Source organism: Nothobranchius furzeri, chromosome 10 (assembly GCF_043380555.1).
Source record: "Nothobranchius furzeri strain GRZ-AD chromosome 10, NfurGRZ-RIMD1, whole genome shotgun sequence".
Taxonomy (NCBI): Eukaryota; Metazoa; Chordata; class Actinopteri; order Cyprinodontiformes; family Nothobranchiidae; genus Nothobranchius; species Nothobranchius furzeri.
This window is the reverse complement of record NC_091750.1, coordinates 58,029,532-58,056,983: the sequence shown is the minus strand read 5'-3', so window position 1 is coordinate 58,056,983 and position 27,452 is coordinate 58,029,532. Positions and strand designations below refer to the sequence as shown.

General features: G+C 39.5%; 1 protein-coding gene across 8 annotated transcripts in view; it reads right to left on the bottom strand.

Annotated features, from left to right (window-relative positions):
* Positions 1-27,114, bottom strand: part of sh3pxd2b (SH3 and PX domains 2B) — a 41,405-nt gene extending 14,291 nt beyond the window's left edge. For all 8 annotated transcript variants that reach the window (XM_015961402.3, XM_015961405.3, XM_015961407.3 and 5 more), the window contains exons 1-5: positions 26,800-27,114; positions 22,499-22,579; positions 15,287-15,362; positions 10,909-10,985; positions 1,792-1,883 (exon numbers count right to left, since the gene is read on the bottom strand). In XM_015961402.3, the coding sequence (XP_015816888.3) occupies positions 1,792-1,883; positions 10,909-10,985; positions 15,287-15,362; positions 22,499-22,579; positions 26,800-26,871 (398 nt within the window). In that variant the 5' untranslated portion in view covers positions 26,872-27,114. The remainder of the gene's footprint in view (positions 1-1,791; positions 1,884-10,908; positions 10,986-15,286; positions 15,363-22,498; positions 22,580-26,799) is intronic.
* Positions 27,115-27,452: the final 338 nt, after the last annotated feature.

The following is a 27,452-nucleotide window of genomic DNA, read 5'->3' as shown; positions in this document are numbered from 1 at the left end:
CTGTCTGTCTAGATTTCTAGGCTAAGGGACCTCAGATCAGAACGTAAAAACCCAGGTTTGTGTGGTGAAGACCCCGGATAGAGTGGTGAAGCTCAAACATGGTAGCCTAGTGAACTAAACCAAATTCTTGTTTTGCAAAGTTTGGTCTAGGAATGCTCCATTAAAACCTCCACAGCCCTTATAAGCATTCTGGCAGGCCAATCACAGCTCTCTATAGGGGTTACAAACCGACAGAGCACTGTGATTGGTCCACAATGGTTGGCCAATCACAGCACTGCAGCTGTTTTGTGGGCCAATCACAGCACTTTATAGCATTTGTGGGCCAATCAGGCCCTTTTATTCATCTGGTGGGTGGGATGATGTGACAGAGTGGAACAAGATGGTGACAGCTTGTTTGAAACAGCTTTTAGGTCAGTTTTGGACTTTTTGGACTTGGGCTTTATTAGAATCAGAAGCAGATGGATGTATTTTAGTCATTTCTTAAGAAAACAGATGTATTTTCACCTTGTTCAACAGTGGACTGCCTCGTTTACTGACATCCATTGAAGTGAGTATGTCACATTGTTCATTGTCCACTAGCATGCGGAGATCGTTTGAACGACAATGGTTGAACTCACCCCACGACCGAGAGCCGTCAATGGAGCGTTGCCAGGCTACAAAAATTGAGTAATGAAAACCCAAGTTGGAGATGTAGGTATCCTAGATAGTATGGAGTACAGATGAGGTCTAGGGACCACGCTTAAGGAGTCCTGAATTATTTCATCCAACAAAAACACATTTGTGTTTGTATAAAATAATTCTTAACATTCATTAACTTTTCTAAGTCATCTTACAATGCTTATTTTACACTTTCAGTTTTATTGCTACTTCCTCCTCTTCCTCCTCTTCAACAGCTTCTCACCTTTTACACACCTCTACCTCCTGTTTAGTATGTCAGACAAGAAGTCATTCCTTTGTCTGCTTTAATATTAACTGCACTTCAAAAGAAAATGCGGAAGGCAAACCTCAAAGTGACTTCTACAATATAGATGACAACACACAATTGCCAATTTCCCATTCATTCCCCATAGCCGTTCTTATCGATTGCCCTTGGTCAACAACCCCTAGCTGTTAACTCTACTCAGTGGCAGTCACTCTACATTTGATAGGATACCTTGCACAATTTTATAGCTGCACAATGTGAATTTTCATCATGGGTCACTAGACTTATTTTCCCTATTTTCTGCTTACATAGGCAGCTTCTCAAAACCAAATACATTTACGTGATGACGGGTTAAACTAATAATGCTCCAGCTGAAGCTGTTGATGCCAAAATGTGACCTCATTTCCCCCAAAGGGACAAGTGCTCTTAACCACTAATTTGCAACCAAGTTTTATGTGCAAAGTTAAAGGTGTTTTTCAGTAAATGTGTGCTTGTAGACACCCAGTAACTGTCAGTGCCAAAATTGACGTTAATATGCTGATTTGAAGGAGTTGAGAGAGCAGGTCTACAAATGTTAAGAAAAACCTGCCGCGTCAGCTATCTGAGCCTGAGCTGCAGCAACATGCAGAAAAGCAGAATCAGCATTAAAAAAAAAAGAGTGATTCTTCTTTAAATAATAAAAAAAAAATTACCAGAAAGGAGTGTGACATTATGAAACTGCAATTACTAAATGGTGTAATGATTGCTCATTACCAGAAGCATTGATGTAAAATGCTGACGGGTGTGACTTGAGCCAGAAGAAAAGTATTTTGCTACTGCATGCTAACCTGGGTTTTTTATTGCTGAGTACATTAATGTGTGGTTCTTACTCTTTGGGTGGGTTGAGGTCTTCAGGTCTGGTCTCAAAAAACACTCTGACCTCTTCACACTGGGAAATGTAGACTGGCAGTTGGATCAAAGCCTACGAGCACAAAAGAAAGTGGGTCATCAGCAAGATTAGAAACCACTGCTAGATAATGTAACAACATCCTGTTGATGTTTCCTGATTTGGTGAAGATTCTTGTTTGATTGGATTGTTGGACTTTTGTCATCCCAACAACTCAATAAGCATCACTAGTTCTCCTCAATGAGTTTTTACCATTTAGTAGCTGGCTTTATGTCTAACAATAATAATCATAAAGATCTACTGCCTTCCTATAATTTCTTATGATTTGTTACCAAATTCTTTAGAGGATCTCTAAAAGCAAGTTTGTTCCTAACAGCACAGAAAAAACACCCACGTTTTGGTGCAATTTTGCTCCCATTCAGACAGTTTATCTTCCAAACTAAGTCTCTTTTCATTTGAGCACTGTCTGACCAGCAGCGGTGAAACTAAAGCAGATAATCACCTCAACAGCTTCGATGTCTGAAAGAGGAAACCATGCAGCTGTTAACATTGACTACGAGGACCACATCTTTGTTCTGATAAAGCTAGGGCACTCCGTCTGAATGCTGGCAAGCTAAAACTCAACACCATCTATCAAGCTTCCTCTGCTGGCCTCTACCTCTGATTTTAATACTGCTAAGTGCTTCGGTTTTGTCCTTCAAAGAAGCAGTGTCAACCTCTAACAATGTCTATCACACGCTGGCATAATGTTGGGGTTGATGAATATGAAACGGACGCCAAAGGCCCAACCCAAATGTCATTGTCCTGTGCGCTGCTTTTGCCTTGTCATCCTTACAGCTGCCGATCCAATCCAGCTGCTAAGCTTGGATCAGATGGAGTGGCATTACCATCAACAAAGCACTGTTCTGTTCATTTTGATGATATACATGTGATTAAAGTGGTACTTAACTCATATCTTTAATTTTGGTGCACCTGTTTCAGGAACTAGAAGTGAGTCAGATAAGAGTTGAGCAGTAATGTCTGGACATCTCGCCTCTGATTGGATAACATCAACACGACTCTACCACTGACTGTTTGTTTTGCAACATTGATGTGTTACCTCTACAAAATCCTGAAGCAGTTCTGCTTTGTGGTGAAGTTGCTAATGCTAATGTTAACTCATTCACTGCCATTGACGACAAAAGTCGTCGTTTTAAATCCAACCGTTAATCCAACCTGCTAATGACAACTAAAGTCGTCACTTGCATTTTTTTACTGAATGCGTCAGAACGAGCCCCCGCACAGTGAGAACAAACATCCCAGCTCTAAAGCTGATCTTCATCCGCGTATGTCACATGTCACATGATCAGGAAGCAGAAAATCCATGCGTTAGGAGATCATTTTGAGCCGCTGCTGTAAAAAAAAAGTCAGGAGCGAACCGGAAAGTTTCAGCTGATCACAATTCGACAACGGATTATGAAAGAACAGTTAACGCTCTAAACGTGCGGATTCTTCCTGATGTAAGGTGTACTCTTTGTTTTGTTAGTTTTGGGGTTGACATCATCATAAAGTGCAACATTCTGTGACTCTTAAAACAACAGTAAAAACGCTGAAAAACGCTGGCAGCAAAGGGCTTTTCTGATGGGGAAAGGGCTGGCAGTGAAAGAGTTAATGCTAATGCTACTAGAAGACCGTCTCTGCTGTTTCCTGGACGCTAGACCAACAGCCTTCCCCGTCGCAAGTTAAGATGGGTGAGTCCATGAATGTTTGGTGACAGTGTGACGAAGATCTGTGTAACATCCAGAAAGGGTCAATTTTCACCTACATATTGACCTACACAATGTCCGGTCATCTACAGACCTAATTCCACTATCCGAGTGGAGTTTCTATTCTGTCTTCTAAAGCCCAGAAGATTCTGCAGTGTGTGTTGACATTTCAGGGGCACAAGACGGCAGCCTATGTTCCCAAACGAAACTTTCTTTTGATAAGACTGCAGGATTGCACACTCTCATGAAAGATGAACTTTTACAACTCATAAGTTAAATAATCATTAAATAATATGGTTGAATGAACAAATGTTATATGAATAATAATATTAATGTTTGAATAATCTGTGCCTAATTCAATGAAGTTGAAATGAATTTTTATATTACAATGAAACATTTTGATGTTATGATCAGTAACGTTTGGTTTAACAAGTGAATCATCATCTACACTCATACGCAATGTTCATAAGATATAAATTAAAGCTAACGTCACTGCACATAGATATTTTCTTACCCACAAATCAGAGCATCCTATGTCTGAAAAGGCTTGTGTTCTGAGGTTTGTTCGTTAACTCCTCTTAACCTCTTTTGTCCTGGTTGGCCATGTAATCATAATATGGGAATATCGGAACTCCAGACTGGCCACCAGACAAAACCCTCTAACCATAGCATCTCTTGTCGAGCTGTCAAAACCTGCTACACGCTACAGCGACACAGAAACTTGCTCCTTCAGCTACTCAGAAACAGCTGTTCTAGACGCAAACTAGTTCCATCCTGTAGTGCCTGATGACATCTCTGGACTGGAGTGGTCGGTGCTGCGGTTAATCTACGGAACCTCGGTGCCCAGAGGTCATCCGACCTTCCTGACCTCCGGATCCGTAAAGAAGGTCTCCAAAAAGGGTGAGGTAGACACAGCATGATTGCGTCTGATGTGGTTTTGCTAAATCAACTCTTTAGCTTATAACAACCACAAATTCTTTTCACACCCAGAACTCAGTTTCTTCTAGAAACAAGGTTCTGATAAACATCACACACCATTCCATCATCAGACATCACATTCCATCTACTTATATTCATCCATCACATTCGTCTTATTTATAACTTGTCTTGTTTTTAATTTTAGAAAATAAATGTCTTACATTTTATAAACTTGACTCTGAATTGATACGAAGTGTGTTTGATCACTGAAAAAGCAAAGAATCCTAGTCTTCTGATTAAACATTCAAAGACCAATCAGAGTGATATCCTATATTTATATAGAATGTCACATCTTATTGGTCATAAGGTAATATATTAAGCTTAAAAGCGACATATTTACCCCTTCTACATCTGTCAGGATTTTAAAATCCTATAGCAGAAATAGAGGTAGAAGATTTTTTACATGTTCAGTCTGCATGAAAAACTCAGTGACCAACAATAAATAAAAAATGGTTTTTCAGTGCAGCACTACTTTAAATGAAGTTGATTGTTTTACAATACCTTTAAGTGTATCTGTTCCACGATTTTTTAACGATCGTTGCCAGAGTAGCTGTGTAAGATCAAGTCCTGCAGTCCAGAGTGTAGAGCTGTGTCTCAGGTCAGAGTGCATCCTTAACTAGTTATCTTCCCTTTGGAATTATTTATCTCCCTATGTCAGCCTGTGGCCCGTCTACTCATTACAATTCTCCCCAGAGGGGAGACAGGAGGGAGGCTCAGGGTAAATTACATCAAATCGACTTTATGGGTGTTCTTTAGTGGAGGGAAGGGGAGTGGGGGGGACATTAAGGTAATTGTAAGAGCCCGTGTATGTGTGTGTGTGTGAGTGGGTGTGTGTGCATACACACTTGCATAAAACAGCGTGTGTGTGTGTGTTCTCCAAGATAAAATATGTAATGGAATTAAAAGACCTACTTTCATAAAAGACGGTGCATTGTGGATAAGTCCATGTACAGAATCCTGATGAAGACAAATAGTGAATGAAACCCCTGCAGGCCCAGATAACATTTAGTGATGGTTTTGACATTTCTGGTTTTTGTTGCAAGTGTTTCAACATGAAAAACAAGGTTTGCATGATTGGATAAATAATTTCTAAACAGTTTTCTTTGTGTTGTTTAGTTTTGTTTTTCCTTTTCTAGTTTTTCTCTCTTATTTTTTGTAACTTTCTTTCAACCAAAGAAGCTTCCTGAAATGGATACAAACTGCACAACCAGGGAAATTCCATTGAGTCAGGATAAAACCTCAGCTGTGCAACACAAGAGCTGACTCATCTCTTCAAACAAAAAGAAAGAAAAATAAATAATTGAGTTTCACCTTGTCAAACTGAGCTATATGTAGAAATGAATGAGGGAAAAAAATGCCACATCTGTTCCTGAAGTGGAATTTGAAAGTAGAACGTACAAAGTTTATGTGCTGTTTGAAAGGGAAACTATGCAACTTTTTCACATTTTAAAATCATTTTCTTGAGCAAGTATGTGCTAAAATGACCCTTAACACTCCCGTAGAAACTAATGAAGGCTGTTACATTTCAGCTGTTAGATTAAGATGTTAAAATAATGCGCGCACAGCAAGGCGATGGCTTTCACTTTTGATTTAAGTAACTGAACACTAGGGGGCGCTAAAAGCAAGCCAAAACGGCCTAGTATCCCTTTTAAGTATGCATACACTGTGGTGTGTGTGCACTTAGGGCCACCGGATGTCACTGTTAAGCTCTTTGCTCATTTTAAATAATCCGTGGAAAATAGTTGCTCATTTTAGAATATTACTGTAAAATGTACATTCTACAACCGAGTGGATCATATAAAATATAATCTAAATACATCAAAATATAAGCTCTGTCACCCAAATCCTCTTGAGACACCAGCGATTAGGGCTGGCCAATGGACTATCTTTTAAATAATGAACCATTGAAATCACAATGTTCATGGGCAGAATGCTATTAGTGGGCACAGGCCACGCAGCCCCAAGCTCAGCTTTTCAAAATAAAATACTGGTCTAGCAAATGTGATGTTGAGTTTATGTCTGTTAGATTGTTCTGCCATCTGCTGTTGGTCATCTTGTTGGCTTCCGAATAAAAAAAATAAAGTAATTAGTTACCTCATTAGCTAAATACCAGCTTGGGAGCATTCCAATCAGCATAAGCCCTCACATTTACCAGCTACCAGCAAAAGTTTCATTTCAGAAACGTTTTGTAACCCCTCACATTTCAGAATGTAAACAAATCTAGCTGTTAGTGTCAAGTCAAGCATATAGGCAGTAGGAACCATCATGCACACACCTAATAGTACTGGGACTATAAAAGTGAAGGGTAGCACTGTGGGTGTGTCAGCAGCTGAAAGAAAGCAACTGCACTAAATTAGGATAAAAGAACATCTAAAAATCCCAAAGATGCAGGTGGTAAGAAAATCTCTGAAGATTATAAAATGTGTGTGCATTTCTGCTGCTGCTGTGTTGTGTGGATGTGTACTCACTCAGCTGACCTTGGCAGGGCGTGGCCCAAAATGTTTTTTCTGAAATGTTGCTGTTTGGGAAAAAGTTGCTGTTTGTCTAATGCTTGTTGTTTAAAAGATATTGTATTGTGCATTATTTTCACTTGCAATATTTTGGGATTTTGTTGTGTTGTTTGGTTACAGATTAGTTTTACTGAGATGTTTTGCATTAGATACCTGGCTTATTTCTTATATATAATGGTTTATTTCATGGGTGAGCTGGTTAACAAAATTCATTAAATTAAAGTAACACTATATATTTTTTTCTGTTTAAGGTAGAGCTTTAACATTGATTTATTCTCCTGGCACTCACAGAGCACAGACACTTCTGCTTTGCTCCCTTATCTTTTTTTCCCAAGGCTCTTTTGTCCTGTCTGCCTACAGAGCGCTTCTCTGCATTTCCTCTGGAAATCCTTATTTTTCAGAAATGGATTTAATTAATTGGTCATTCAACGCGATTGATAAGATTTTTTCTACGATGAGAACGGAGGAGGGGGCTCCCACTTGCCCTCATGGGACACACGCAGCGGGATATATGCTCGATTCCTGGAAGGAGTGGAAGGTCGTCTGTCTCTCTCAGCTGTCCATTGAGGATGTCGAAGATATGTGGATATTTGGCCTGATGATCACTGGATTTCTTCTGATTGGAGTGGGAGGATATCTGGTTTTCCAAAAAATTGGGAAGACGGGAGCAATTGGAGGGCGACCCGTACCCATGGACAGCACCGTCCGGGCGGAGACCTCACAGACCGGGACGTTACTCGAGGTCAATCGTAAGCTGGACAATGTCTTAGCTGCGTTACCAGTGTTAGTGCGCAAAATGGATGTCATCTCGGAGAGGGTCACCAGACGGTGTGGAGATGTTTAATAACCCGAATTGGCTTCACTGAAGGACTGGAATGACCAGTTACAGACTGAAGGCTGAGGGGAAAATTATCTCTGCCTGACCCAAACACGGTCTTGTTATCCTAATCTGATGCCACGGCGGCCTTGAAGCTGCTAACAACAACCCTCACGAAGGAAGGAATGCAGACAGATGCTGTGGAAACCCGTCCGTGTGGTAGAAATGACAATAAATGACTTTGACTTGACTTGACTTCAGTGAATATTGAGTTGGAGACTTAACCAGTTTAATTCAACAGCACTCTGCAGCCCTCTACTGGCCAGATACTGCAATTAACAGTTTTGTGGAGCAGGTAGCTCCAGGCTTTACCTGCTTTACGGCTGTTAGCTGTTATGCTAGTTGTTAGCTTTTACAGTTTGCCAATTTGTCAATAAAAAGCACAAGAAGAAAAAGAAGTTTGCTTTTTTATTTTCACCATGGTGGAGCCTGGAAGTAAAAGTGAGAGAGTATTGTCTTTGGAGGGGAAGCAAATCACTATAATCAGAGTGAACATCGGCACGTTCTACGCCAGTTTGAGGGAGCTAAAGGAGGCTCCAAAATCATGGACTGATGGTGACCTGGCTTTATGCCGGTGAAGGTTCTCAGTCATCTATGTCATGGTAATCCAAAGGGGTTTGAATGAAGGCAACTGGAATTATTTGGTCTCGTGAAAATGATTTGCTTCTCATTGGAGGAGCTTTGTCATTTATGACTGTAATATGGGTCAAGCTCATAAACTGTACCTGTCTACATTAAATATTGAAGGAGGCCTCAGGTTTCACCTTTCCAGCACCTACAATGCAGCTTTAAACCTAATTCCAAATCAGTTTCAGCCCAGATCACACCCTCCTACATCTGATCAAAACAACCATTCCCACACAATAGAGCCTAATGACACCAGCAACTACTCTGGGGTGATTTATAAGCTTGACTCTCATATACCAGCTATTGATGAGAAGCAAAATGTCTTCAAGAAGCCAAAAAACTCCAGTTGCCTTCATTCAAACTCCTTTGGATCACCTGGCTTTGATGCTACTGGATTTGTAAGTAATAATATTTTTTTGTTCAACAGTGTAAATCTTTTCATTTTTTGGCTTATTTTATTCTTAGCTGGCTCATGGTGGTGCTAGCTCGTTGTTAGCGCTAGCCACAGCAGGCTGTGGCAGGGTTGTTTATAACAGTTGTAATTCCACTTTCAACCAGTAGGGCGGAGGAGCAGAAAACTGCTCAGTGCTACTTTAAGGTAATTTTAGAACCTGCTGTTGGATTTCTGCTACTAATGCTTCTGTGATTCTTTGAGTGTGCCTTATTTTCGTTAAAGTTTAATAATCAGAATGTTTCTTTCAAACATAAAAAATTGAAAAATGTACCTGAACATGTGCATGTTTTAGTCAGTCAGAATTTCAAGATACATGTAACCTATGTTTAGATGCATCAGAAAAATATACGGAGGTTCCTTTCTTTATCAACTGTATCAACAATGGTATGGAAACAAGATTCTTTTGGTGACTTCTGTCAAACATGAATTCACAAAAAAATACATTTAATCATTTGACTCAAGAATCGCACAAGCACTGTTAAAAAAAAAAGATACACAACTTCATAATGACAAGTTATGGTGACAGTTGGTCAGTGAATAGCATCTACCATTTGAAGATGGCTGTTGTGTAGTTGTGCCCCTCTCAACTCAAGTGATGCCACTGATGAGCCATTCTAGATCAGCTACTAAACAGGTCAAATATTTTGCATGTAATGAACTCTGACACAAATGGAGGCAATAAGCAGATGTTGAATAGGCTCAAAAATCCCCATAAAACACCCCCACCCACGGACACAAACTGACTACTCAACTAGTTCCTCCCCCAAGCTCTTATTTTTAACATAAGTGGTTAAAGATGTTGCTGCATCAGCTGTACATTCCTTTAGCTCTGGAGGACAAGGGGCCCTCCAGTCTTCAAGATTGTTTATCATGCATAAAAAATCCTTTCACCTGTGGGCCTCATGAATTGTTTTTAGCTAGGGGGGAAAAAAAAAGATACTGATGAGTTCCATGTGAGATATTATAATGTAAAAAACAACAAATAAAAATAAAGGCACTGGTGAACACTGACTAATTTAAAGTACACACTATTCAAAGTTGTTAGTCTTTAGAATATTGGAGAGAAAAAAACACTTAACCTACAGCTTGTGGTATGATGACTGGGGGAAGCTCACCAACAGGATTTTTTTTTTGTCACCACTACAACGCTGCAGATCAGAACCACCATAGGCCGACATACAACACCAGCTGAGAAACCACTGTTTACGCACACTTCCCCTTTACTTGCCTGTGTTGGTGGTGGTCAGAGGGGCCGACGGCGTCAAATGGCAGCCTCGCCTCTGTCAGACCGCCCCTGGGTGGCTGTGGCTACAAGTAGCTTACCATCACTGGTAGTGTGTGAATGTGAGAGTGCATGCAAGCGTCTTTGAGTGTCCTAAACAAGTGCTATATAAGTTTGATGATGATTTATTATTATTATTATTATTATTATAGATGAATAGTTCCAAACCCTAGAAAAGTGTTGCTACCACTGAATATCAATTAACATGTACTCATTGGGTTTGTAGTAATTGCATATCTATCAAACTGAAGCTGATGTATGATCAGTATTGATAGTTTTATTTGGAGCTAGAAAAAATACACATGTACACATTTTCTCATAGCCAAGTGATTAATATGTTTGTCTGAAACTGTTGTAATGAGCTAAAAACACAAGTTTGTACTTTTACTGGTGGAATGAGCTGAAGTGCGTTGTTCTTTCTAACACACACACACATAGTGATACCAGAAGATTCCGTAGGATTACATCTTTTACTGAAGTACTTGCTTTCAAGGCATCTTCCATCCAGGTCATAATATAGTTAATACAACATTTTTGAAAATACTTTGACTTTAACACTTGTTACTGAGGATAGGCATGCTCAATAAGACATAAGTAGTACTGAAACAGCGGTTTTGATAAACTCACCCTGCAGTACTCGTTGATGGGCCGTAGTCTCTTCATTGCCACATCTCGAATATGGCTCCTCCTAAACAGAATCTTCCCTGAAAAAGGGCAGAAAGGAGAACGCATAGAATAAAAGTCAATTTTACCATGCCATTATATGAAATGGGCAAGTCCAGAAACAGGATGCCTTATCTTCTCTAATTATTTACATTAACAAATAATATAAACACTTTCTTTTTTTACAAAGTGCAATTAGTGAATTGACCTTTTACAGTAGAGGCACATCATTAATAATGTTGACAGCACAATGAGGAGAGGAAAAAAGCAGCAAAAACAGTTCACTCACTAGAGCGATGACTGAATGAATTTAGGAAGCTTGAATTCAACAGTTCTGTTATCTCCAGACATGCTAAGCAATCACGGACTAGCTGGGTCGCCAAAACGACAACAAAACAAAAGCTGCATATTGGCCTCTTTTATGAAAGATTACACTGAGCTATTAACTCTGGCGACTGTACTGTTTGAGCAGTGTTATTAAAATCTCTACCTTTTACCGCTTTGAATAAACATCCCAGAATGTTTAATTCTGTACTGATAAAGACACACGTTTGTGCTTGTTGTAGCATAATTATACATATTTAATGTACATAAACTGTATCCGTACTGTATCTGCATCCATTTTACAGCCTCAGTAAAACTGTGCATTAGAAACTTGCAAAATGCGTATAATCTTTATTTTAGATGAAGTACTATCAGAAACGTGCACTTTGATTCCAACTCGATCTATTTAGAACTAAAAGAAATGCATGATGCAGTCTGGAGTTTTTGTTTGTTTTTTTGCACCGAATAAAAGCTGTCACATTTCCCTTTTTTATATTTACTAGAAGCTGAATTAGCAACTGAAACCAAAATCTGTTTAAAGTCACAGTCAGATGCAGAAAAGGATGTTATGATGGAGAAATACAAGCTATGAAAAATGGCCTAGAAATCTAGGCAGAAAGCAACTGAGGCAAAATTATTTTCTCAGCAGGCCCGGCCAGTCTTGTGTCTTGCCAGTCACAGAGCTCTATCAGTTTGGTGGGCAGGATGATGTGATGGAGTAGAACAACTAAGATGGCGATGGCTCGTTTGAAACAACGTTGGCATCAACTTCGGACTATTTAGTCTTGGACTTTTCTTTGAGTCAAGAGCAGATAGAGGTACTTAAGTGTATTTAGAAAAAAGATGTATTTGCATCTTCAACTGCGTATGGCGGACTGCCTTGTTGACTGATGTGGATTCCAGCCCAAGACTAAGCTCCGTCTATGGGTTGTGGCCAGACTATAAATTTATAGGATGACTTGCCAGGCTAATGGAAAAATGCATTTTTTGTAAGTTTTCTGCCACCTTAATATTCATCAGTCAAAAAAGACACATAGAACGGCTTCTTAAAGGGTAAAGAGATTTTAAAGTCAGTTGAGTGTCCTTTTTCTTCATTCTCATCCTTCCCCTCATCGCTTTTGAAAACAGAAAGTGCTCTTGAAGGGTTTGCAAAGCTCTCTGAGGTCAGAGGGAGAAGTACTGACTCAACACTGCCCACTTTGTATGCACAGCAACTCACGGATGCAGCCATGAAAAGAGCCTGTTTGGGTGGGGGTGGGAAGGGGAGTAGAGAAGGAAGAAGGAGCCTCTTACCCTGGAGGCATGGTTCTGGGACAGACCAGGCTTTATGGGTAATCTCTGAGCAAGCAGTGAGCAAAGGTATCAAACAACATTTGTCTCCTGAGAAGACGGAGACATGTAAGACTAACTGCTGAATCACCAGACTCGCACACAGGCTGGGGTGGTATTGAGCTGCCATTGCTTTTACATCACACAAAAGTTAGTTGACAAAATGAAGTACCTATTTTTGACAAAAGAAATATTTACTTGGTGTGTAAAATTGTTAACAAAAATCTAGACAAACCATAGCAGGAGCAACAGATTTTGCTCTGTAAGTTGGTCTAGCCATGCTCTACCATTGGGTTGAACGATTTTGGGTTGCGCCAATCACAGCGCTCTGTAGAGAGTTGTTTGGTGGGCTTAGCACCAGATCTGCCCCACTGAAAAACTACAAGGATGGTGTTGGCTCAGGAATTCCGGTCATTTGCGATAACTTGAGCATAAACTATTGATTACTTAGATTTGGGCTTTTTATTTGAGACATGAGAAGATAAAGGTACTTACGCCTTTGTTTCGAAAAAGTATGCATGGCAGACTGCCCAATTGATTGCCATAGCGATAAATAGCATTGTCCAGTGCTCTGATTGGTCCTAGTGCTGTCTAACTGAATGAGAAGACAGTTTGAAAGACAACCGTAGATTCCGTCCCATGACTGAGTTCTGTCTATCAATAATTGTCGTACTATAAATTTAAATATCTAGAATGGTTTCTAAAATACATACATTTAGAATATTGTCCATTTTTACTTAGGTCTTGATCAAACTAACCTGCTTAAAATGCTCCAAACAGCACTAGTGCCACCAGGAACTTAGCACCACCAGATAAAAACACATTTAGATTTTTAATTATTTATTTTGTAATTAACATGTTCTTTGTATTTCCTACAAGCACGTTAGTTCATTTACAAGTCTGTAAGTAGTGTGTCCTGTCAAAGAATGGATGAGTGATGAATAAGGCTTAAGGAATGAGGTCAATGTAACTTTTCAAAAAGAAAGTTGTGTTTTATTTTCGGCCCTTCAGAACTGTCTCCGGGAATGTGTGTGTGATCTAGCTTCATAGACGCAAACTGTAACTGTCCAACTTCATGAGAGTCCTGTTTTTAAATGAAGATATCTTCTTAGTCAAGCAAGTAGACAGAATGCAAATCTGTTACTGGGTCATGGCGAAGAAATGCATTTGTCTGTAGAAAAAGGCCCATTATCCATCATGGCTCTTGTTTATTTTAAGGGCCAAGTTTCTGAGCTAAATTAATAAAATGTATAATTATATCTATATGTAAACATATGAGATGACCTTGGATGTCTAATAAAATCGCCTGTAGACACTCATGTGCAAACTATAGTTCTTCAAGATAATAAAGTTCATTACTTAGAAATTGTTTTTAACTCAAGAGATTTAAAATGCAACTTCTAGCAAATTAAGAAAACACGAGCAGAAATTCTGCACAGTGTACACAGACAGGAACGCTTATTTGCTGATGAGGAGATGATAAAAAAGTAAAAACAACTTGTGGCTTTGAAAAAAAGAAGGGAACAGCACTTTGGTGCTTACTAAGGCTGGCCTCAGTACACTTGCCATACACGGAATAATGCCCTTTGCTGTTGGGACACGTCAGCAATTCAGATTGATGTTGGCTTTGAACCCTCTTCAGTGAGGTGTTTGATCAGATATAAGATCTAAACACTATTAATGGTAGACCTTTTTTAAAATCCTAATTTATCAAGATGAACATCTATTACAATACTCTACCATAGCATTACTTAGGGGCATCATACAGAGACAAATTACTATGTGCTGCCTTAAAAGCCTTGGCTAAGTTGAGCAGTAGTGTGACTTTCTAAGGAGTCAAGAATGGAGTAAAAAGACGACCAAACCAACATCAAGAGCTCGCAAAAGACGGATGACTTTAAAGTTCACACTTTCAAATAGCAGGAAGAATTTAAGACAGGAAATAGATGTATGACTATTATAGTCTGTGTGGTTTGTTGGAGTCTAGGTCTTGTTTTCTTTCCGTCCTGCTCCTTGATTCAAACACTGCAAATATGTGGTGTTTTTAAGTTTGAGTCATCTCAATGAGTTCCAGACGTGCGTGGACATAAAATTTACCCCCACCCGTCCCAGGCCTGGTGGGGGAGATATGGGTGGAGATTATTTTTTATTTGGTTCACATAAAAAGGAAACTTTTTTTTGTTGGCCCACAGAGTTCATCAACTCTATCAAATGCCTCTTTTAGAAAACAATGCTGCCAATTTGCCGCACTCCTAAAGGTGTCTGTCCTCCACAGCCCCTATGCAGTCTCAGGTGATATGATCTCCAGATTTAATGGAGAGAAGCCCCGCATTGCTCCAGTTTATCATCTCAGCTGGTTCTGTTTACAAAAACAAAACTTCCCGTGTTTACTTTCATTTTCAATATAGTTGCCGGCCGGAGCTCGGGAGTGACTTCCCACGTGATCACGACACCTCCCTCTGTTGTGGAAGGACGTAATAATCATTCACAAGTCCGGCTTTGTGACAGTATTACTACCAAGTGTGGTGGCATGAATGCCGCAAAATTCTCGCATCGCCATGCCGCCACGCGTGTTCATGAGACAAACTACATCATACATTTTATAAGAGTAAATCATCAAGTCTTTATGTGACTCTACAATGACACGATTGATGCTTGTGTATTTTTTATGAAACCGTCTTTAACTCACCTGGCAAGAAGGGAATGATTCGACGCTTAGGGTCTTTCTGTCCTCCCTCCACTGGAAATTTATCCAACAATTCCATCTGAACCCAAAGCATATTTCAAAGTTACTGGCACATAAAGTATTAAAGCACACACATACATAAATAAATATATGCAGCACATGCACATATAATGTGAAACAGGACTGCTGAAGATGGTTAGGAAGTGATTTTTCATAAATCAGCAGTTCCTGCAGGGAATTCAGCCAATGGGGCAGGTTTGACAGTGATAGGGAATGTACTGACCAGATGGTATGCGTTTTTTCCCCACTCTAGTTTCATATGTTGCTGTAGCTAAGAAGCTGTTAGCAGCCAGGCACCACTGACATAGTGGAACATTAGTGTTTCCATTTATTTTTAATCCAAAAACCAGCAGCTTCTTGTTTCTTTGCATCTTGTCTTTTTCCATTTTTGTCAGTTTGGTTATCTTTGCTCTTAAAGAGACGATGTGTACTTTTTATTGTTAATCTCTGGAAATATCCATCAAAATGTTGTTGAAAATAAATGAAATGATGCCCAGTTGTTGAAAAATATTGGCGACTTCGTAACATATAACCATGAAAATCAGGTCTAAAAATACATGGGAGCGGGTCTAAATTTCTGGGCGACACCGTATTAGATGCCATGTTTCATTCTACGGGAGCCCATGAGGACAAAATGCATTTACTGATTTGTAACAAACAACTACAACACGTTCACCATTAATAAACATTGTTGTTTTACACATTTACCTCTTCACTTGTTGCCAGTGATGAAAGGGAGTTTAAAGTGCTTTTCATTTTGCTGAAGGTTGCACTCCCCAGGCCTTTTTGACCCTAATGGGCATTTTATTTTGTTTCTAATTTTGTGGCTTAATTTTGTATCAGCAGACTTGTGTTAGTGTTAGCTCACTGTTCGCGCTAGCTACAAAATGCTGCGGCAGGGTTATTTACGACTGTTGTAATTCCACTTTCAACCAATGGGGGAAAGAATAAAAAGTTATTTAAATCTTCATAATAAAATTTTGGGTCATGGAACAAGAATATTTAAAGATTGCATTTCCCACACATTTAAAAGCTGAACTAAAATTGTTTTTGCTATGAAACAGTTTTTCTTACATGTAAACAATGTAATAATCCTCAAAACTAAACTAAACCTCTTGCAATTAAAACTAAACTTGGAGAAAGGTGGGTGACTCCAATAAAAGAATCGATACAAGCGGCAAAATACTTTTTCACCATCAAGTACTATAGAGTCTTGACTGGTGTGGGACTCATTTTTGGAATGTTTGCACCACTCTACAAATAGGAACATTCTGCCACGTTACTAAAACAAAATAAATTTTCTATATTTTCTTTCTACTGATTTTTGGATTATTATTCACCAACTGCCAACTAACCCTAAGGACCATGAGACTGTATTTTAGACAAGCAAATAAAAAAACGTATGAAATACGGCTTGCAAAGGAGTATTCTAGCAAAAGAACTTGACTCGAAAATAATCACTGTGCTATAGAAATGGATATTTAGTCTGTCACGTGGCTCCACCTTAGGAAGAGCAGTGCAAATGCAGAGACAGCCTGCCAGACGGAGACAAAGAAGATCTAATGCCCCACACATTGTAATTGCTCCCATGTGTCTGACTTTGAGTGCAAACACACCCCAGTCTGTGAGTCTGCTCAACCTTGTATCTACTCTGTAATCAGAGCCACTCAAACTAGTCAAGAGCATATGGAAAGAGTAAAGTAGTCTCTCTCTTTAAAATACCAGCGACGTCATCCAATCAACAAGAAATATTTATGCTCCACATGCAAGTGGATGACAGGCTTTCAGATGAGTACATCAACAAATCACCTGGTTGGGATTACAATAACACTTTCCTGGTGCTCATTTAGAGCACAAGATCTGCAGAATTGCCCATCACCTGCTTGTGCACATGGAATTCAGATTTGTGTTTAAATTTCTGTCAACTTCAAAGTCTCAGAGGTAAAACAAACCTGTTGATTTGCCTGTGATGTTTAAAGCTTTAAACACTAATTTATTCAGTAGCATAATCACTGGGAGTAAAGTTTGTCTTGCATATGTTTGCTTTAGTTGTGTCAGCACCCAAGAAAAGGTCTCCTAAGTACAAGGATGTTGACTGAAACCATAAAAAGGGTGTGTGTGAATGTCTGCTCTCTTTGATGTGACTCTTTGAGTCACTTCACATTAAAATTGCATCTAAGGTCATTTTTAACCTTTTGCACACAGTCAAACTATGAGTGAAACACAATATTTTTAGCAGAGCGCCTGGTTCTCTTAGGGAATAATCTTGCCTTTTAACCTCAAGTTGACACAGGCAGCAGGCCGTGTCATTGTTCACATACTTGCTGCTGTACTGCACATAGTACTGGAGTGCTCCACTAGGGGGCACAGTAGAACACTCAGACCGGATAGAGCCCAGGATTTGTAGGGTACAACCAAAACATACATTGTGTCAATATATGGCAACAGTATCATAGATAATATTAAAGACCTCTAAACCAGAGACTGAGTGACCATGCCGAGTGTATCTCACACGTTTTGTCAACTCCGCCTACTGGTTACTCGTATACTGCAGCTTGCGAATGCGTTGCATTAATTTAAGGGGCGACGCACCAACAACGCTTCAAATCAATGCAAGTTACGCGAGGCAGTCCTTTTAAACGTGTGTATGCGTCGTTAAAAAGCATACACACTACACAATATTGCTGAAATTATAATAGTTGGTCACATTTACCAAAAGCAAGGCAAAGTAAAGTCAAAAGATACACGTAGAGTCAGTGATCACATGAAAAAGTAAATAAATACAAACTCGTTGCTATGGTTTATTTAAAGAACCAGCTGATGTGCAGCAGCTGTGCTGACAGGATGTGGTGAATGACACATTCTGCCTTGATCTGAGACACTGGAAATGCCAAAAATCAAGCCATGGAATGAGAGGAGATGTCTAGATTTTAAAAAGCAAAAGAAGATGACATGAAATGAAGTATGGCTACCAGGAAGTGTTCAATGACATCATCACGTTAGATGGACATCCAGTGATATGATTGAGCTGCTGCCTCATATTGGTGTCTAATGTGAACAAAGTTTAACTTTAGCTTTCCCAAAAATGGCTGAAAACTCTTTATAATTTTAAAATATTCTGTGATTTTCTGTTTCTTTCTAATGGTTTTTAGTTTGCCAATCTTCCCCCACTCACAGGTTGACAACACAGCAGGAAGCAGATGACTAACATGGTTGTGGTGAGCAACTCACAAAAAGTGTCCAAACTGAAAATGGCTCGCATGACGATCAGATCTGTAAGTGATGACATAAACACTAGGGCCGGGCGATAAAATGTTCATTATATGTTTCAAAGTAACTTCCTTGATAGACATGAGAATGGGTCGTTAGAAACTTTAAAGAGATACACAGCCAATCAGATTAAGTTTTACTCTGAGCTGGACCAATCTGTGGCTGGAATAGAGCCACATGGCAGCCAGATGGCCACATGGCAGGATATGATGCTAACCAGGGGTACACCAATATATCGGGCCCATATTTACCATTTCTCATACATGGACATTGGCCAGTATTGCATTGTTGGTTATTTTATAAAACACAGAAACAGTTTCTTTTTACCTTACTGACAGTTTCATTCGTGGCTGCAAACTTCCTCAGAGCTGACGCTGATGGTGGCGTCACTTCCTACTCCATTTATCCGTGGGCAGCATAGGACGCCACCATCAGCGTCAGCTCTGAGGACATTTGCAGCCGCGAACTAAACTGTCAGTAAGGTAAAAGGAAACCTTTTCTGTGGTTTTAAAAAATAACGAACAATGCAGTTAGAAAAGCAAAACAGCAAGAACATGCCAAAGATTGGCCAATATTTGCAAAGCAGATTTAAAATCAGGCACATCCTCAGCCAGCCCGGTGCTGTAGCAGAATTCAAAGTGGCAGAGTTCAAAAAGTTTGTGCATTAACTGATGTTATTAGTGACATTTTAGCATTAAAATAAGGTGGTCAATGTCTGGATATTGGCCGTGAAAATTGGCCCAAACATATTGGCATGGGCTGACCATGTCCTACAGATCAGTATTGGCAACAGAAAAACCAATATCAGTCGAACTCTAATGCTAACAGAAGAAGAAGAAAGTATCATTTCTATAGCGCCGCTCAAGATAAAAATCACGAGACGCTTCAGGCAGCTAATATTTGCATAGCAATAGTCTCTTGCGGCAGGTACCAGGTAGGACATAACTCATAAAAAAAATATTAAAATGAGCACCCAGAAAGGAAAATAAAAAGGTGGACATAGAGAATGACATTGTTGAAAAAAGGGACCAAACAGTTCAGCCGTGTGGACGTATTTTGGCTAGTTAACGTTAGGCTCCGTATAGCTACTTAGTTTTTGTCTAAGTCACTCTCATCAACTTCTGGACCATTGGTCCCCGGAACAAAGAGAAATGAAAGTAAGTCAATGGGGCTATAAAAGCTATGTCCTAATCCCATTTGTTAAAGCTTCTTTCTGGAGTATTACTCTCATCCGATGGCACCATCTAGTGGCTGACAAGCGTATCACACAAAAACTCTGTTCCTGTGTTTTTTTTTAAGATGGCGACTTCACATTTCTGTTTATAAATGTGCTTCTGTAGCTGACAAACAGAGGTAAAATGCGTTTTACGAGTATTGTTCTCATGGCACGCTGTGTTTTCTAATAGAGGCTTCGTTGTCCATGAAAGGTTCATCAACTCTGCATCAGCCGAGGTATTCCTTAAATTGGAAGTGTCTAAGCCAGGGGTGGGGAACCCTGGTCCATCAAGGGCTGCTATCCAGCATATTTTAGTTTCAACCCTGCATCATCACACCTGATGTCATTCAGCAGGTGATTAACAAGCTTCTGCAGAGCTTGATGAGCTGCAGAACAGGTGAACCAACCATTGAATCAGAAGTGTTGGAGCAAAGACGTTGCAGGATACTGACCCTCGAGGATTCGAGGTTCCCCACTCCTGGTCTAAGCGGTAGTCTAACGCTATTGGTTAGTTCTGCTCGGCGCTCAGTTTCCTATTGCACAGAGTTCTGCCAGGCAGGGGGCATGCTTAGCAAAAAAAAAAAAAAGACGTATTGCTTACATTATATCACAGTACATGATAAGATAATCACTTTTACAGATTTCTAACAAATCATGCATAATTCCTTAAAGAGGAAAACTCCGGAAAGCAGCTTTAAGTACCATGGATTTAACTGATGTTCAAGAATTATAACGACACATTCTGATGCCAAGAAAGTGCTTTTTTTTATAATAGCAGCAAAATTACTTAGGTTTTGTGTGAAAAGACGTGTAGGACTACAAATGTTGGTCTCACCAAATTGACCTCATCGAACCAGACACGAAAAAGCAGAGATGATTCGTTTAATGAGTATCCAATCCTTCTTCTAGGATGACAACCTAACCTGATGCCTTCACTAAAGTAATAGAGAACATTAAAGATCTACAAAAACAGTGATTTGTTTTATATCGTGATATATATATATATATTGATATTTACCGATATGAAAAATAGTATTGTGATAGGACTTATTGTTCCATATTACCAAGGCCTATATAATACTGGTTCAAATCAGAAATTCTTCAACAGTGTATGGCGGACTGCCCTGTTGACTGTCACCCATAGCGGTGAGTATGTCACGCTGTTTATTGTCCAATAGCATGTAGAGACAGTCTGAAAGATAACCGTAAATGCCACCCCACAACAGAGATCTGTTTATAGGTTGCGACCAGACGTATTCACACATGGCTTGTTAGTAGGGATGCACCTAAAATTTGGCCACCGAACATTTTAGGCCAAAAAGTACCCAAAAGTGCATTTTTGGTTTTAGGCCGAAACACCTAAATCACCAAAACAACTCAGCCGAAATAAACAGTCAGGTGAAACCTGCTTTAGTTTCATCTCTCCCTGCCCTCTTTTGGCAACTTGCGCTTTGCTTCACGAATATAGTACATTTGTACTGATTTTAAAAGCAAACTTTTTTTTTTACCTTTTAGTAATCTTGTTTTATTACAATCATATTCATATCAATTAAGTAACGCAGTTTACTTTCGGTTTCACATAACAATTATTGCTATAGCTCAAATGACAAAGGTGAACAGTTCGATCCCAAGCCTCTAGATGCCATGTGTCTTCGCATAAAATACTCTAGGGATCAATAAAGTGTTGATTATTATTGTTATCAATAAACAAATAAGTAAAATTGACTTTTTTTCACCTGTAGATCTAGCAGAGGGCAGAAACCAATGAAAGAAGTGGACATGGCAGGCTCTGGATGAAAGTGCTAATCCTAATACTCCATCAGTCCACTTAAAAGCCAGAAGCAGATTGCTGCGAATTTGCACTGCAAACTACGTATATGTGCTTAAAACCTATCCAGTAGCTCATGAGACATTTGGCTAAGGAGCACACATGGGCAAACATATTACCAGTGATAACAGATGTAATATGAGTAGATTTACATGTGTTTTTAGCAGAATTTACAGCCTTTTAAATGATTAGTGATGGAATACTTTGCGGTAGTTTGATTTAGCAGTCCAATGGCAGTCTTTGAAGCTTTGGTGAGGAATAACATGCCCTTACTTCAATTGCTTATGCTCACTGTAATCAATAATTAAGAATTAATTTGGTTAGAACTGACCATATGCTTTGCCTAAATCCACCCCGTGCTCATTTAAAGCAATCCATTTACTGGGTTTCCTGGTGTCTGTGCTGTCCAGGCTCAGACCAGTCTTACTGATCCATTAGCTTCAAAGGAGGAAAGGAAACTTTGATGCTAATGAGATTTTCTCTGTGTGCAACACACACACACACACACACACACACACACACACACACACACACACACACACACTGGCAGCATGACGTTTGGATGATTCAGACATTTCTGTGGTCAGCAATGCGATCGTCACATTCATCAATGTCCTCCATTGACTTCACAGGGACATTTTCCGACTCCTCTCGCATAACATAATTGCCAGTGTCATCTGGGTGGAGCGGGGAGAAGCTGCTTGTGTGATAAAAACAAACATTCCACTCTTTTTTTGGACACGTGCTATAAGTCTTTGTATCCTGAAATGGTGTTGACAGGGAAAACTAAAAAATAAATAAATCAATTCCAAAAACAAAGACATGCAACACACTCGCTCACCTGGAGGTCAAAAAACTTGCTGTAGCGTCTGTAAATTGTCTCTGTGCTGCCATCGCTCCAGGAGACTTTGATGATGTAAACCTGTTGAGGCGGGCAAAAACACAAATCAATAACTATGATGATAAATTTGCCACATAAAGATAAATATGACAGATCACTTCTTTCTGGCTGGCATTAGTCAATATTATCATCTGTTCACATGAAAGCAGCAAGGATATCCCATTATTCATCTTCCTGATGTATTTGATTCACTTCCTGTTGAAGAGTGGCTCATTATCCTGTATGGGTGCAGCAGACTGACTACGGTGCTTCTCAGTGTAACACTACCAAGGCAGGTCTGTCTCAAAGGAAGTAAATGAAGGAACAGCTGTTAGCAGTGAAACAAAGGAGGCCCAAGGATTACATAAAATAAATGGCATATTGGATTTTGCAAATGGAAGCTCATTAACTGATATGGAAATATGTGATATCACAACAAATCTAATCTCATCACTGAGGTCTGGAGGAAATGGACACCCTTTTCAGTTTGTGCTAGGAAAAAAAAGAGGGAGCAAGAGAAAGGAGGTGATTGGAAACTCCCCGGTGGCTCACTTTGTCTGGCTGACTGCTGCTGGCCTTAATCCCAGACCTCCTCTAGGCCTTTCTGTCTCTCCCTCTGCCTTCCAGGAAACTAAAGCTGGATATTGCCATGCAGACAAGTAGAGGGGGGGTATTTAGATCAAGGTAAACAAGTTACATTCCATACCAAGCATATGTTTGTAAACACGCAAAGTTGAGGTTAATCTGGTCCAAGAACTACACCAAAAAGGGTTAAGGTTAGGAGGCAAGACCACAAAATAAACACAAACCTTTAAAAAAGACTGTAATATGACTAGGATGCGCAGTTTTAAACAGAGGTTCACTGAGAAAACTATCATTCTTGTTCATTTTGAAATGAAGTCAGTGACACTACGTTTCACATGCATGAAGAACGTGAAACGTCTTTACCCCATTTCTTGCATTAGCTGCTGTAAAAAAATAGATGGGGCAAATGCTTGGGTCACTGGAAAAATTTGTATTTGTGGACTAACCCACCTTGGCTCGTAACCGAGGAAGCTGCCATGAGAGAACGAAGCACATCTAACTATTAGCATTGGTGTCTCCAAATGATGGCAGAACATGTTTAGGCGTGTGCTATTTATGGAAATAGCACATCAACGTTGCATTTTTTTACCAAATAAAGAATAGCAAACGGAGCCAGCGAAAATGTCACATTGCTGTTTAGCCAATTCGAGGTGAGATGTTTGCATATAATTCACATTTGTAAGACTCCTAATACTGCAGTTTTCCATCCTGCATGTTGCCCTCTTCAAAAATTTGGAAGAGTTGAAGTGATTATTTCTCATCATTTTAAAGGAGCAATATGTAAGATTTCTACAGTGAAACAATCACAAAACAGTCGAATGTCTCAATCGTGTTGATGGAAGGTTACATTGAAGCAGATTACCTCCTCAGCTGGCTGGGGGGTTGACTGTTTTTCTCTTTTCAAAAAAAAAAAACAAAAAAACTAAAGGACGTAGTTACTGTTTACAATCTGTGAGCTGGTGAGGTTGTCCAGTCTAAGCCAGTCTAACACGGCAATGCCGGTATTTGGAGCTTTTTGCCTGCTGGTGTTGAGTTGTTTAAAGAACCGATGCCAGTAAACAGGAGCGACCCAGATGTTATTTCTTGTAACCTTAAGAGGCCACGACATCTTTTTGTTTAACTAATATTGGGTGAAGAAGGCTAGAGGCTCATGTTGAGCTAACAATCGTAAGTTAGAAGAAAATCATCTGCCCTAAAATATCTCAAGCTACTTTTTCAATTAACAACAACTAAATATTACAGTGAAATGTGTTTTATGCAAAGAGAATGAGTCGATCATGGCGTTTTACTTCCTTTTTAATGAGTCATTCTGAACTATAACAGCAAGCTAACAGGAAGATGGCGAACAACCACACTTCCTCTGATGCTGAAAAATATTGCAAGCGTTGTAAGTGCTCCCTGCCGTAAAACACCCACGAGTGAATTACCACGATATGACAACTACTTATCAAATTACTGTGTATTATTCCTCTTTGCTTGTCACCTAGAATCTCTGGTGCTGATCCGTAACTGGCAACAGCCATGAAACTCACAGAACAGTAGTGAGAAAGTGACTTTTGGCTTAGAAAAATGGCCTGCAGTAACCATATTTGATCACAGGATGTAATTTTTACTTCATTCTAACATATTGCCCTTTTAAAGTAAGTCTTTGTGTAAATCTATTGTACCTATTGTCAATAGCTTGATTGTATAAATGGTGCTCAACTGCAACTGGCCTGATGCACTCACGGCTAATCTGATTGTAGCCAAGGTCAAAGTGTATAGATGCCTTCTTGCTCCAATCTACTAAATATCCATGAGTTTTGCATTACACTCATTTTGTTACAAATATTTAAATAGAAAAATATTTTTCCATTAAAAAACACTTTTAAATGGCTAAAAACAGTCCTCTCTGAGGTGTCTGGTACCATGAGCACCAAACAACACTGGTTCCACAGGAAAAGTAAACAGATGGTGAAGACACAGGGCCACTAGCATGCAGCGTCCTTGGCCACTGCCACTCACAGCAAAAGAATGCCTGTTGGTCCCAAGTTTAATTTTCACACGTACATGGATGCACACCAACAGCAGAACTCACACAGAGCCATACGTTTGGACAGAGCACTAACACGAACACTCCCCAATGTCTTCAGCCACGCCTCATTTTTAACTTCTAGTTCATATAAAGTCATACGGTTGATGCCGAATGTGTGTTTTCCGGAGAATTCCTCCACATTAAGCTGCTCCCACTGCTCACTTCAAGACAAAACCAGTAAAAGCTTCATTGTTTAGGACAAGCTGGAAAGTCAGAAGTGATTCTTTGTCCTTTTGACATTCTTGCCTATATGACCCAAGCTCTGTGAGGACTGGTGGGAAGGAGAAAAATGGGTCAAATATTTGGCTCATTGGCTGAAGTCAACAGAACAGGAGGCTGAAGGAGGCTTAATCAGATGGCTGATTACTATGGGGTGCCATTTGTAAATTCAAAAAGTCATAATTTAACAGCAGTATTTTGGGTTGTTCAGTCAATTGTAAAAGGAAAAAAAAAGATGAGTTTATTTTTCAAACTCATATTTTCACCACATTAATAAAACCTTTCATAAATGTTGAAAATTCAAACTATTTAGAAAGTTACATAAATATTTTGTTGGTAAACAAAATATTCAATTTAGAGTTGATTTTTTTACAAACTAAATATTGAGGTTTAGTTTGTAAAATATTTTTTATTTACTATCTAAATATTAGTTTAAATATTCAAATCGTAGCTACATATGAAATTTGCTGCCAAAACATCTAGTTTTTAAAATCGATGTTTAGGTTAAGCCAAAACTTAGTTGGGTTCTAACATGCATAAATGTGTTATTAATGTGGTGAAAATATGACTTTGAAAAATTAACTCACATTTTTTTCTCTCCTACGAAAGGCTAAATAATCCAAAGTTATGACTGTTTGACTTTACATATGTCACTCCATCGTTTCATTGGTCATATTATCGGCCTTGCTTGTGCAGGAAATTAAAAAAAATCAGTTGAGTTGCACCATTATAAATGCCCAGTATTGGTCAACATCCAAAAAGAACTAAAAACATTAATACATACTTAATAAAAACGTTGTATATTTCTGCAAAACAAGTGAGTGTTTTCTAAATAAATTATTCCATGTCTCTGTGTGGTTTTGGTAAATCCTCCTGGTAACTCATGTCTGCAGGCCTGTTTTTTCAGAGTTAATTGTAGGAATTGATGCATGACAAAGCTTGATATGCTTCTGGAGGCTCAGCAGACACTCTAATTTGTCTACACATGACCGGACAAAAACAGAGCTTGAACTCAGATTTTGTAAGTTTGTTGTTGTAACTCAATCCAAATATTCAAGAGTCCCTTGAAAATGTGCAAACTGGAATGGGGTCATAAGTCACATGAGCCATTGATCCTTTTAAAACTCGCAGCAAGGAGTTTATCCATTGAATTCTTGCGTCTAATAACCTTAATAGGAGTTTTTACTTAATGTGGCTTTGCAACACAAGCCTGAGTCAAATGAAAATAATTAAACAATATTGCGAAAGTCATTTCCTTTCCATTCGGGTTGCTGTAATTTGACACTCTCTTTGTTTTTACTTTTTCACCCAATGCAATAAGTCTGAGCTGCTGGATAAAGGATCCGCGCGCCTCGCGCAGGGCTGTGGTAAAGAAAAGCCTTACGTAGTGTTTGCTGGGAATCCTTCGCTTCTGGACATCTTGAACGATCACCTCTTGCGCGGTGCGCCGCGGCATGATGTCCTCCTATTTATCCGTTCCAACCGAATGCAGATATCTCTCCCTGTGTTTCTTACTAGCGGTCACAAAAAAAAAAAGTTTTCACCCTAATTCTTCTTGGTCATCCAAGCCGTTCAGATCCGTGAGCCCTGACTCTAACGACCCCCTGCTTTCCGTAAAAATGACTAATTTCCTGTCAAACATTCAGCTTCCCTGCAGCTCTGCGGATCCTTCTCTCTCACGTTCTCTTTTCCTTCTGCCTCTGTCCCGGCCTGTTGAAGGTTCCGACCAAACTCCCAGCCTATCCCAGCTCGCCCACTCCCATTACAGCAGCTGGAAAGCTGCGCTTTGCTCCATGGACCAGCCCACCGGCGTCACAGCAAACCACAGGCTGCCGGAGAATGTATTTTCACAGCTCAGCGCATGTTGGGCTGTGGGGGAATACATGGGTTAAAAAACGAAAATAATCTGATATTTTCAAACTTCTACTTCTTGGTCCATCAGATCTATTGCTAACTTATGTTGTCTTTAGCTTTTTTAATTGTTTCAACAGAGCCTGACAACACATTATGTGTCTCAAATACAAAAGAACAACCCAA